The sequence below is a fragment of the Xenia sp. Carnegie-2017 genome, unplaced genomic scaffold, assembly GCF_021976095.1.
Source record: "Xenia sp. Carnegie-2017 unplaced genomic scaffold, XeniaSp_v1 HiC_scaffold_64, whole genome shotgun sequence".
Lineage (NCBI taxonomy): Eukaryota > Metazoa > Cnidaria > Anthozoa > Malacalcyonacea > Xeniidae > Xenia > Xenia sp. Carnegie-2017.
In genome coordinates, this window is record NW_025813531.1 from 1 (window position 1) to 9,973 (window position 9,973).

General features: G+C 35.2%; 1 protein-coding gene across 1 annotated transcript; it reads right to left on the reverse strand.

The window, feature by feature from the left end:
• LOC124459112 (septin-7-like) lies at nucleotides 1-6,962 on the reverse strand. The gene is given in 16 exon segments (XM_047008642.1): nucleotides 1-83; nucleotides 1,013-1,170; nucleotides 1,428-1,581; nucleotides 1,834-1,938; nucleotides 2,045-2,096; nucleotides 2,652-2,748; nucleotides 2,856-2,948; nucleotides 3,026-3,097; nucleotides 3,416-3,461; nucleotides 3,634-3,768; nucleotides 3,982-4,082; nucleotides 4,472-4,537; nucleotides 4,539-4,579; nucleotides 6,270-6,372; nucleotides 6,482-6,486; nucleotides 6,738-6,962. Coding segments are annotated over 16 exon segments (1,287 nt in total). The 5' UTR covers nucleotides 6,742-6,962; the 3' UTR covers nucleotides 1-28.
• Nucleotides 6,963-9,973: the final 3,011 nt, after the last annotated feature.

The window sequence follows — 9,973 nt, forward strand, 5'->3', positions numbered from 1 at the left end:
CATTTTTAATGTTTATGTTAACAAAGTATTAAAAAAGGCCCTTTTTTTTCTTCTTGTCCACCTTTCCATGACCGTCGATGCTCCTGTTCAAGAGAATTTATTAATTAGTTCAAAATTAATTTTATTAACGGCCAAGTCGAAATTGCCAAACTCTTCGTAGCTTATCTGTGCATAACTTAGTTTATGTGAGAGCTTCAGGAATGATGTATTACATTAAAGACAACATAGAGATTTAAAGGAATGATGTACAACACAAACACCATAGAGAGAATCAAGGAATGATATTACATTAAAGACAAATAGAGAGGATTTCAAGGAATGATGTATTACATTGAAGACAACATTGAGAGGACTTAAAGGAATGATGTATAATAGACAACATAGAGAGGACTTCAGGAATGATGTATTACATTGAAGACAACATAGAGGACTCAAGGAATGATGTATTACATTGAAGACAACATTGAGAGGACTTAAAGGAATGATGTATACATTGAAGACAACATAGAGAACTTCAGGAATTATGCATTGCATTGAAGAACATAGAGAACTTCAAGGAATTGTGCATTACATTGAAGAATACCATAGAGAACTTCAAGGAATTATGTATTACATTAAAGACAACATAGAGACTTTAAGGAATGATGTATTACATTAGACAACATAGAGGATTTCAAGGAATGATGTATTACATTGAAGACAACATTGAGAGGACTTAAAGGAATGATGTATTACATTGAAGACAACATAGAGAGGACTTCAAGGAATGATGTATTACATTGAAGACAACATAGAGAGGACTGGAATGATGTATTACATTAAAGACAACATAGAGAGGACTTCAAGGAATGATTTCACTTCCTGAAGCTCTGCTCCTCTACATAAGCATTACTAACCAGTAGTGATGTTTTAACCAATAGTGGCGCCCTAACTTGGAACTGCTTCTTATAGACTAAGGCATGATCCATCAATTACCCACAGATGTACCTCAATGATACCAAGTGACCCTTACCTGCCATGCGAATTATGTCCGTTGTGTCCATCGAGAAAAACGGCATTTTGATTATGTTGAAAATTTTCTTTGTCTTTTTCGAATCTCAGTCTTTTCTCGTTGATTTCTTTTTGTAGTACTTCATTCGACAAGCGACTTTGTTCGTGTTTTTTAGTAAACTAGTTAATAAAGGAGATAATGTTAAGTAAATATCAAGAATAATGGAAAGTCGCAAGTATTTCAGAAAGAAAAAATAGATTGGGAACCAAGATTACTTCGACTTCTCCGGATTAACTAAGCTTTCACGGGACTTAGGATTACTTCATGCAGGAACCTATATTTCCTAAATTTCTATTGCTTTCTTCCCCCGACGTAATTACACTTCTTCATGAGGTACTGCAAGTGTAAGATATAATTTCCATTTTTCAACACCAACCTCTGCTTCCATTTCTTTTAGCTTTTTTCGTTTTTCTTTCACTTTTGTCTCGAACACTTGTTCCATTTCAGATTCGGTTTTACTTATTTTACTTTCGCGTTCCTTCCTCTCCGCCTCAAGCTGTTCCAAAGGACTAAGACCCAAGGATCTACGGCTGTTTTAACATGAAATTAATCAATAACAACACACCAGAAGTACAATCATTTGCCCTGGGACAAAACATTGATACAACAACGTATTTGATTTAAGAAACTATCCACCCCTCCCCCCGGGAACGAGGACACTTAAATTGAAATACGGGGTGCCTCACGATAGTATACTCGTCAATTACAATGTGCCAACATGGAATACTATGGTTATTTGTCATCTAAGCTCAGATAACCAAAAATAATTCCAACAAATGTACCTTGTGACGGTGGGTGAGCCCACGGTCACCGTAGCAAGACGTTTACAGCGGAAATTTTCGTAATGCACATCGTTCGTCACATCTTTCAGGTCCTGCATGTGAGTCCTAAATTAAAAGATGATTTAAACTTCTGCTTCAATTCTTGGAAATCAACAAAGTACTTCATTTCAATATACAAACTACAAGGTACTTCAAGATTACAACATCTTACCTTATAAGCATGTTACGAAGAGCGATAAAATCACAGTGATCCGAATTCTCAACTGAAAAAGAAAACATAGCACAACTTATAACTTTGTGGAAGCTTAAGAAGAAGTGAACGTTAAAGGTTAAGTATCGACAAAACTTAAAATTACTCAAAGCGCAAGTGATCTTAAATTAACTGGATAGTCTTCTAGAATCAAGGATGTCAAAGTACTTATAGTGGTCCTTAGTGGTAGTCATCTTCAGAATCAAGGACAAGTACTTAGTAATGGTCCTTAGAGGTACTCATTTTCAGAATCAAGGATGTCAAAGTACTTAGTAATGGTCCTTAGAGGTACTCATTTTCAGAGTCAAGGATGTCAAAGTACTTAGTAATGGTCCTTAGTGGTACTCATCTTCAGAATCAAGGATGTCAAAGTACTTAGTGGTACTTAGAGGTACTCATCTTTAACAGAGGGTGAAAACGTCAGTCAACACTAACGCCAACAGTCCTCCAGAGTACGACCCTAACCTTGATGATTTATACATCTACATACATGTACTCCTTATCTTTATCACTGCTTCTTTTTGAGGCAAACACCGATTTAGGACTCAAAGTTGAACAAAACACGTACCTTCAGCTACACCCCAAGGATAGACTCTGGCCCGTAGTTTCTTTCCTCCTACCTCGACAACTGTATTGCTACCGACAACCGCAAATGGTATTCGATCCTAATGTTGGAAAATAAATGACTGTAAATGGTTGCCGAAGCGTACATTGTTCAAACAATTATGCCTTCTTTTAAGGCTTCAAGATGTACTGCGTCCGTTACACTTACAGTCATACTGACATCTTTTAAGTCTTCGTCATCAACGCCAAGTTCGGGAAACTGGTAGATGCCAATCTTGTTCGAGCCAATTTCATTCAGTATCTAAGATGACGACGAAAATCAGCTTATGCACGCTGAGGGATTGCAATAAAATTTTCGTTCCGCTGGTCTCCACTTACTTTTTTTTTAAAGTTTTGACATTCCTCCGCGGTTAAACTGTCTGCCTTAGCAATTATTGGAACGATGTTTACCTAAGAAAGTAATGAAAATTATCGGAACTTGATATTTTTGCTTTCACTAATGTATAATGGACATTGTTTGTCATTTATTGTGATGATTGACGACAAGTTGTGTGATAGTAACCTACGGACATTTCCGTTCATTTATCGCTTGTCCATCATGTCAATAAATTGCTAACCCACAAATGCAATGCACTATTGCTGACGGAAAAAACATAGCTACGGACATGAACTCAAAAAACCCCCGTTAAATTAACCGTAAGAGCTGACAAAAAACTGGCAGTGTTAGGTTTTGAAGCATGATTAATCTTTTCATTGATCGTAATTTACCTTATCGTGCAGCCGTTTCATAAATTCTATGTCCAGCGGTTTTAAGCTGTAATATATGATAAATTACATCAGCATAAAGTACTATAAATGATTTTGACAAAGGGTGAACTTCTGTACTGTGGTTTCAAGGCTTTCTGATAAGCAAGTAAAGACCCTACTGTACTTTTTGTAAAAGAGAAGTCAAGGTCAAAGCTCTATAAGGAAAGTTCATCACTTACGAATGGCCATTTGGTGCAATGAAATACAGACAACAATGTACGCGGCTATCCACAAGTGCTGTTCTGTTCACCCTTGATTCTTCATTTAAATATTCTTCAAATTTCGATTCGATGAAAGAAATTATAGGCTTCCAACTAAAAAATAGAAAATATGAAAGTTGTTTACATGTTTTTTAGAGGAAAGGAATCATAGCAAGTGAGAAGTGATGAGAGTTTGATCAAGGAAGATTGTATGATTTCCTTTAAATACATCACATAAAACTTTGGAAATATCTTGCAAGCCTTCTTGTGCTATGGATGTTGATGCAGTTATGTTGAACAACTTTAAAAACACTCTTTAATACCTACCAGTCTGTGTTATCAATGGCATCGCCAAATCCAGGTGTATCAATACAGGTTAACCGTAAGTTTACACCACCCTCTTTTAAAATAACTGTTGAAGCTTGCACCTAAGATACAGAAACAATACGTTTGCTACATTTTTTTGAATAAAAGTTTACATAGGTTAAGTTCATTAACATGTTTGTAATCATCAAAAACAGTCGTTCTCAGGACTATACCAACCTGGACGATCTACATTTACAAACATGTAACGATATTCCCGGGTTCAAACCATTTACTTTATTAAGTTCAATAAATAAATAAAATAACAATTTAGTAGGTGTAGCACTGCTTATTTACTCAGTCAGTTCTCAAGCTGTTCCTCTCGTCAAAATTGTAGCTATCCTGCAGGATAGGTCCTGTTATCTATATTTCAGGACATTTACTTTGAAGATCTGTAATTTTTGCTGGAAGCAAGTAAAGGCAGTGAGATAACCGATAACAAATGAAACTGTACCTCGAGTGTTTGTGCTAATTTTTCCTCAGTACTGGGAAATGTAGCAGCGTATAAAGATCCGTTAAAACAGAGAATTCAGAAGTGTAGATTTTCCCAGTCCTGATTCACCTAATAAAGAAACTTTATGTCAGGCAATAAGCAATCACGAAATAAGCAAAGAACACTTTATGTCAGGGAAATTTTTTGTGAGCAATACAAATTTATTAAATAATAAAGCAAAATTTATTATTATGGTGTATGTGTACACTTGACAGTAATGACTCTTGAAAACACAATCATTGTCATCAGAATTATGTAGTTTCACTGATAAGACCATGATATGGGGGTGATAATGCTAATTAAACCACTGGCAAAGTGGCTCTTTATGGGTAATTTATCAAAGTTGAAACAATGGCTTTAATATACTGTATTTCATTAAAAAATTCTTCGAATGCCACAAAATCCAACACTCTCCGTTAACAAACGATTAGACAGAAAATATTATATACGGCGCGATTTAGTTAAAACCTGTTGAAATATTGAATCATTGCTATTATTATAGATCCAACACCTAAAGAAGTGAATTGAATGGCAGGAACTGAGCCGCATTGAGAACGCGTTTACTTATGTTCAATAAAAATTTCGCTATAAAGTTTATATTCTTCGTTGAAAAGCATCAATAGTTCCAAGCAATGGAAATATTGAGATAAATACTTAACTGTAGGTGGTCTCAACTTTATCTATAGAGTCGAAAGTCTCAGTAAAACAAAAAGTAATTTCGAAGGCAAGGACGGCAAACCGTTTATCGAAACGCAATTCCACAGTTATATGATATATCTGTTTTCTTGTTGACATTGACAAGTAACGGAGTATTACAAAAGCCGAACTTATAATATGGAAAAAATTCAAAACAGTGCCCGACTTTGTATCAAGTCTAGGGCTTTTTAAGTAAACCTTACAACAATAACAACATAATAATTCAATTCTTGAAACATTGTTAGCGTGAACTTTAAAGGTACGTTGTTAAATGAGTAGCAATTTTCTTCACCCGCATGTCATTACAAAGAAAAACACACAAAGCTTTATATATTTAAATATGCCTGCCTAAAACTCTTCTAAGCACTCTTGTCAAAGTGCACGAGCGATTTTCACGCTAAATAATGGCCAATTTTCTTTGCTAAATTGGTTCCCATATCACCGACGTACAGGCTTGTTTAGGAGGTGTCTTAAAAGGAAAAATTCACAGAACTATTTATAATGTAATTAGAACAATTTTGATTGAATTTCCATTATAAAAGCATAGCAAATCTTTCTAATGAATAGTTCTTCCTCCATACAGACAGGAAAACAGCCTACTTCATGAATATCGTAAATATTTATTTAACACCGTCCGTCGGGTCGGTTTTGTGGGAATATTGACACAAAGACATCGACCACGGAAATGTTGGTTCGTTTTCAATGCTTTGTATATTTGTCTTTAATAAAGAAACGATTAAGGACAATATGCTTGTGTGGGGTTGCTTCAAATGCAGACTTAAGACTTCAGCAATTCGAGCATTTCTAGAACAACCAGAAGGGCATGATTCACGAGTAAGCAAATATCATAGCACGGTTCCTGCGTTTTAAAAATTCGCCCTTCCTACTGTGGAAAGCGAAATGTCATTCTATATTTAAACTCGGTGCCTCAGTAGACGGTCTCGTACTATTTACAACACAGATCGCGCAGATAATTTTACACTAAATGATAACAGGCAGTAAACGATGCTGAGAAGTATCGTTAGCACGAGAAGCCTCTCGAGGCACGTAAACAAACACATACCGACGACCATCAAACTGAACTCAAAGCCTTTCTTAACGCTCTTTCGAAATATTTGATTCGGAAGATTAGCGAATCCAACGTAACTATCGAGTTTTTTCGCCGTCTACAATACGAAGAAAAAGATAGAGATTTTGTTTACAATCGCATATCGAACAAATTGATGTTAAATACTATAATTCTAGTGATAGATATTAAATACAACGCCTTCTTACCGCTTCTGTATAAGATTAGAACCAAAGACAAATGACACATAGAAATAAAAAAGATATACATCATCAGAAATTGAACAATGCTTCAACTACGTCGATTCGAGTTAAAACAAAAGCGAATAATACGTTAAAGCACATGGAATATTTATAAACTTTTTTACCCCTTCAGTAAATTAGGATTGACAACGTTTCTCTTTTATTGCCCCTCAATGCTTACTGTTCACATCTAATCTTCTCTACACTCATATTTCCTACTTACCCATATTATTTCAAAACGGTGATCACGAATTCATATCTTTAAAACAAAGATTTTTCAAGAGTTGATCTTTTTGGGCGAACGATGTTCGAACTGTCTTTAGTTCGACTAAAACTTCAGTTTCCGCTGAGCTATTTCCGGTTGCGACCTCACGCTGTCAACTTCCTTTCTCGATTTCACTGGATTATTTCCATACACAAACTTTCAAATTTGTTGATAATAAGACGGTGTTTGTGTATATTATTTCGTGATGTAACATTTTACGCTATGTCATCGAGAACGGCTTAAAGCGCATTTTATATATAAATAGGAGTGATCTTTATTAATTATTGATCAAGTAAATTATTGATTCTGCTTGTGTAATAATTATCTCGTCATCTCAATACAAAGTGTAAGGATTTTTTCAAGGAATTATTCAAAACGATTTAAAAACAACTTGTTGAGAAATACGACTGGATCATCTTCAAACATCTGTTTATTTCTAGTGACTGACACGTAAATGTTAAATGACGTAGTGCAAAGGAATTTATATGACCCACAAAATGACGGGCTCACGTTTTCACTTTTCACTTTTGAGATCGTTTCACTTTAGTAGAAATTGAGTAGAACGTTTTTTGGTGAAATATTTTTGTGAAATAATTCAAATTTAAAGGAAGCAGTAATTTTTTTATTGTGAAGTTAGTTACAATAAAAGGTTTTCTTGTCTTTGATAAAGTAGGAATACACAAATTAACATCTATCAAAAGGAGGCGCAGTCGGTGGGTGACAATGGGTTATGGTGGATTATTGTGGATGAAAGTGAATGGTAGTGGATAACGTACATGACAGTGGATTGCAGCGAATGTTAGTGGATAACAGTGGATGACAATGACAATTGACAAATGACAAATATTAAATGGCGTCGCGGCGGAAGATGAAATATATAAATTCTAAGATGAAACTTCAGAAGAGAATTTCTCACTGCAGTGATTTATCGTACGTCTTTTACGCAGTTTATCTTCTAAATAATATATAAATTGTACTACCCAGAAAAAATAACTCTTAGAATGAAAATATTTGAAATTACTGACGACAAAAAACTACTCATCACAATTCACAAACAGATTTGTTCTTGGACTGTTAGTGTTTTTACATTGTTTAGTTTTCTTTAAATAGCAATACAACAATGTTCATTCAAACTCTACAAAACATGCAAGATGAACGGTCTCTGAATGGCGTACTTCATGTTGAATGTTCGTGTTTGCGTATTTCAACGTTAAAAAAGACAGCGACTTTTAGTAAAAAAGGCAAACTGATGGAGTATTTTGTAAGTTAACAAAAAAACGTTTGTTCTTTTTTGATGTGGTGAAATGCATGAATAAGGCATCATTGAATAACTGCGCAGATTTGATATAAACATATTTTAACATATCTGTTTTTTTACGAGCGCGTTGAGATATTTCCAAGCTACACGACCATTTAAGAAAGTGATGTCGTTAAATTTGATTGTGATGAGGAAGTTGTACGTGAAGATGGCGTTAAAAAGTAAGTCAAAGATTTTAGCTAATTTAGAAGCCTTCGTTTTTCCTCCGATGCTTCTTGCGTGTTGGGCTTTACACCAAAGAAAAACGCTGTTATTTTCCTTTAAAAAAAAACACAATTTTGTCACATTAAAATCGCCAAAAAGTAAGAATTTAGGAACCGCTTGCAAGTGCTCACAAAGACGGTAAGCGTGACTAACTCCGAGTTGGGATCGATCTCTACCTTGCTGATTCTAAATTTACAATCTTTTGAAAACTGCGACAGACTGTTAATTTTAATAACGGCTAAGTCGAAATTGCCAAACTCCTCGTAGCTTATCTGTGCATAACTTAGTTTATGTGAGAACTTCATGGAATGATGTATTACATTGAAGACAACATAGAGAGGATTTCAAGGAATGATGTATTACATTGAAGACGACATAGAGAGGACTTCAAGGAAGGATGTATTACATTGAAGACGACATAGAGAGGACTTCAAGGAAGGATGTATTACATTAAAGACAACATAGAGAGAACTTCAAGGAATGATGTATTACATTGAAGACAACATAGAGAGGATTTCAAGGAATGATGTATTACATTGAAGACGACATAGAGAGGACTTCAAGGAAGGATGTATTACATGAAAGACAATATAGAGAGGACTTCAAGGAATGATATAATACATTAAAGACAACATGAAGAGGATTTCAAGGAATGATGTATTACATTGAAGACAACAGAGAGGACTTCAAGGAATGATTTCACTTCCTAAAGCTCTGCTCCTCTAATACATAAGCATTACCAACCAGTAGTGATGTTTTAACCATTAGTGGCGCCCTAACTTGGAACTGCTTCATAAAGACTAAGGCATGATCCATCAATTACCCACATATGTACCTAATGATACCAAGTGACCCTTACCTGCCATGCGAATTATGTCCGTTGTGTCCATCAAGAAAAACGGCATTTTGATTACGTTGAAAATTTTCTTTGTCTTTTTCGAATCTCAGTCTTTTCTCGTTGATTTCTTTTTGTAGTACTTCATTCGACAAGCGACTTTGTTCGTGTCTTTTAGTAAACTAGTTAATAAAGGAGATAATGTTAAGTAAATATCAAGAATAATGGAAAGTCGCAAGTATTTCAGAAAGAAAAAATAGATTGGGAACCAAGATGATTTGGACTTCTCCGGACTAACTAAGCTTTCACGGGATTTAGGATTACTTCATGCAGGAACATAAATTTCCTGAAATTTCTATTGCTTTCCTCCCCCGACGAAATTACACTTCTTCATGAGGTACTGCAAGTGTAAGATATAATTTCCATTTTTCAGCACGAACCTCTGCTTCCATTTCTTTTAGCTTTTTTCGTTTTTCTTTCACCTTTGTCTCAAACACTTGTTCCATTTCAGATTCGCTTTTACTTATTTTACTTTCGCGTTCCTTCCTCTCCGCCTCAAGCTGTTCCAAAGGACTAAGACCCAAGGATCTACGGCTGTTTTAACATGAAATTAATCAATAACAACACACCAGAAGTACAATCATTTGCCCTGGGACAAAACATTGATACAACAACGTATTTGATTTAAGAAACTATCCACCCCTCCCCCCGGGAACGAGGACACTTAAATTGAAATACGGGGTGCCTCACGATAGTATACTCGTCAATTACAATGTGCCAATATGGAATACTATGGTTATTTGTCATCTAAGCTCACATAACCAAATACAATACCAA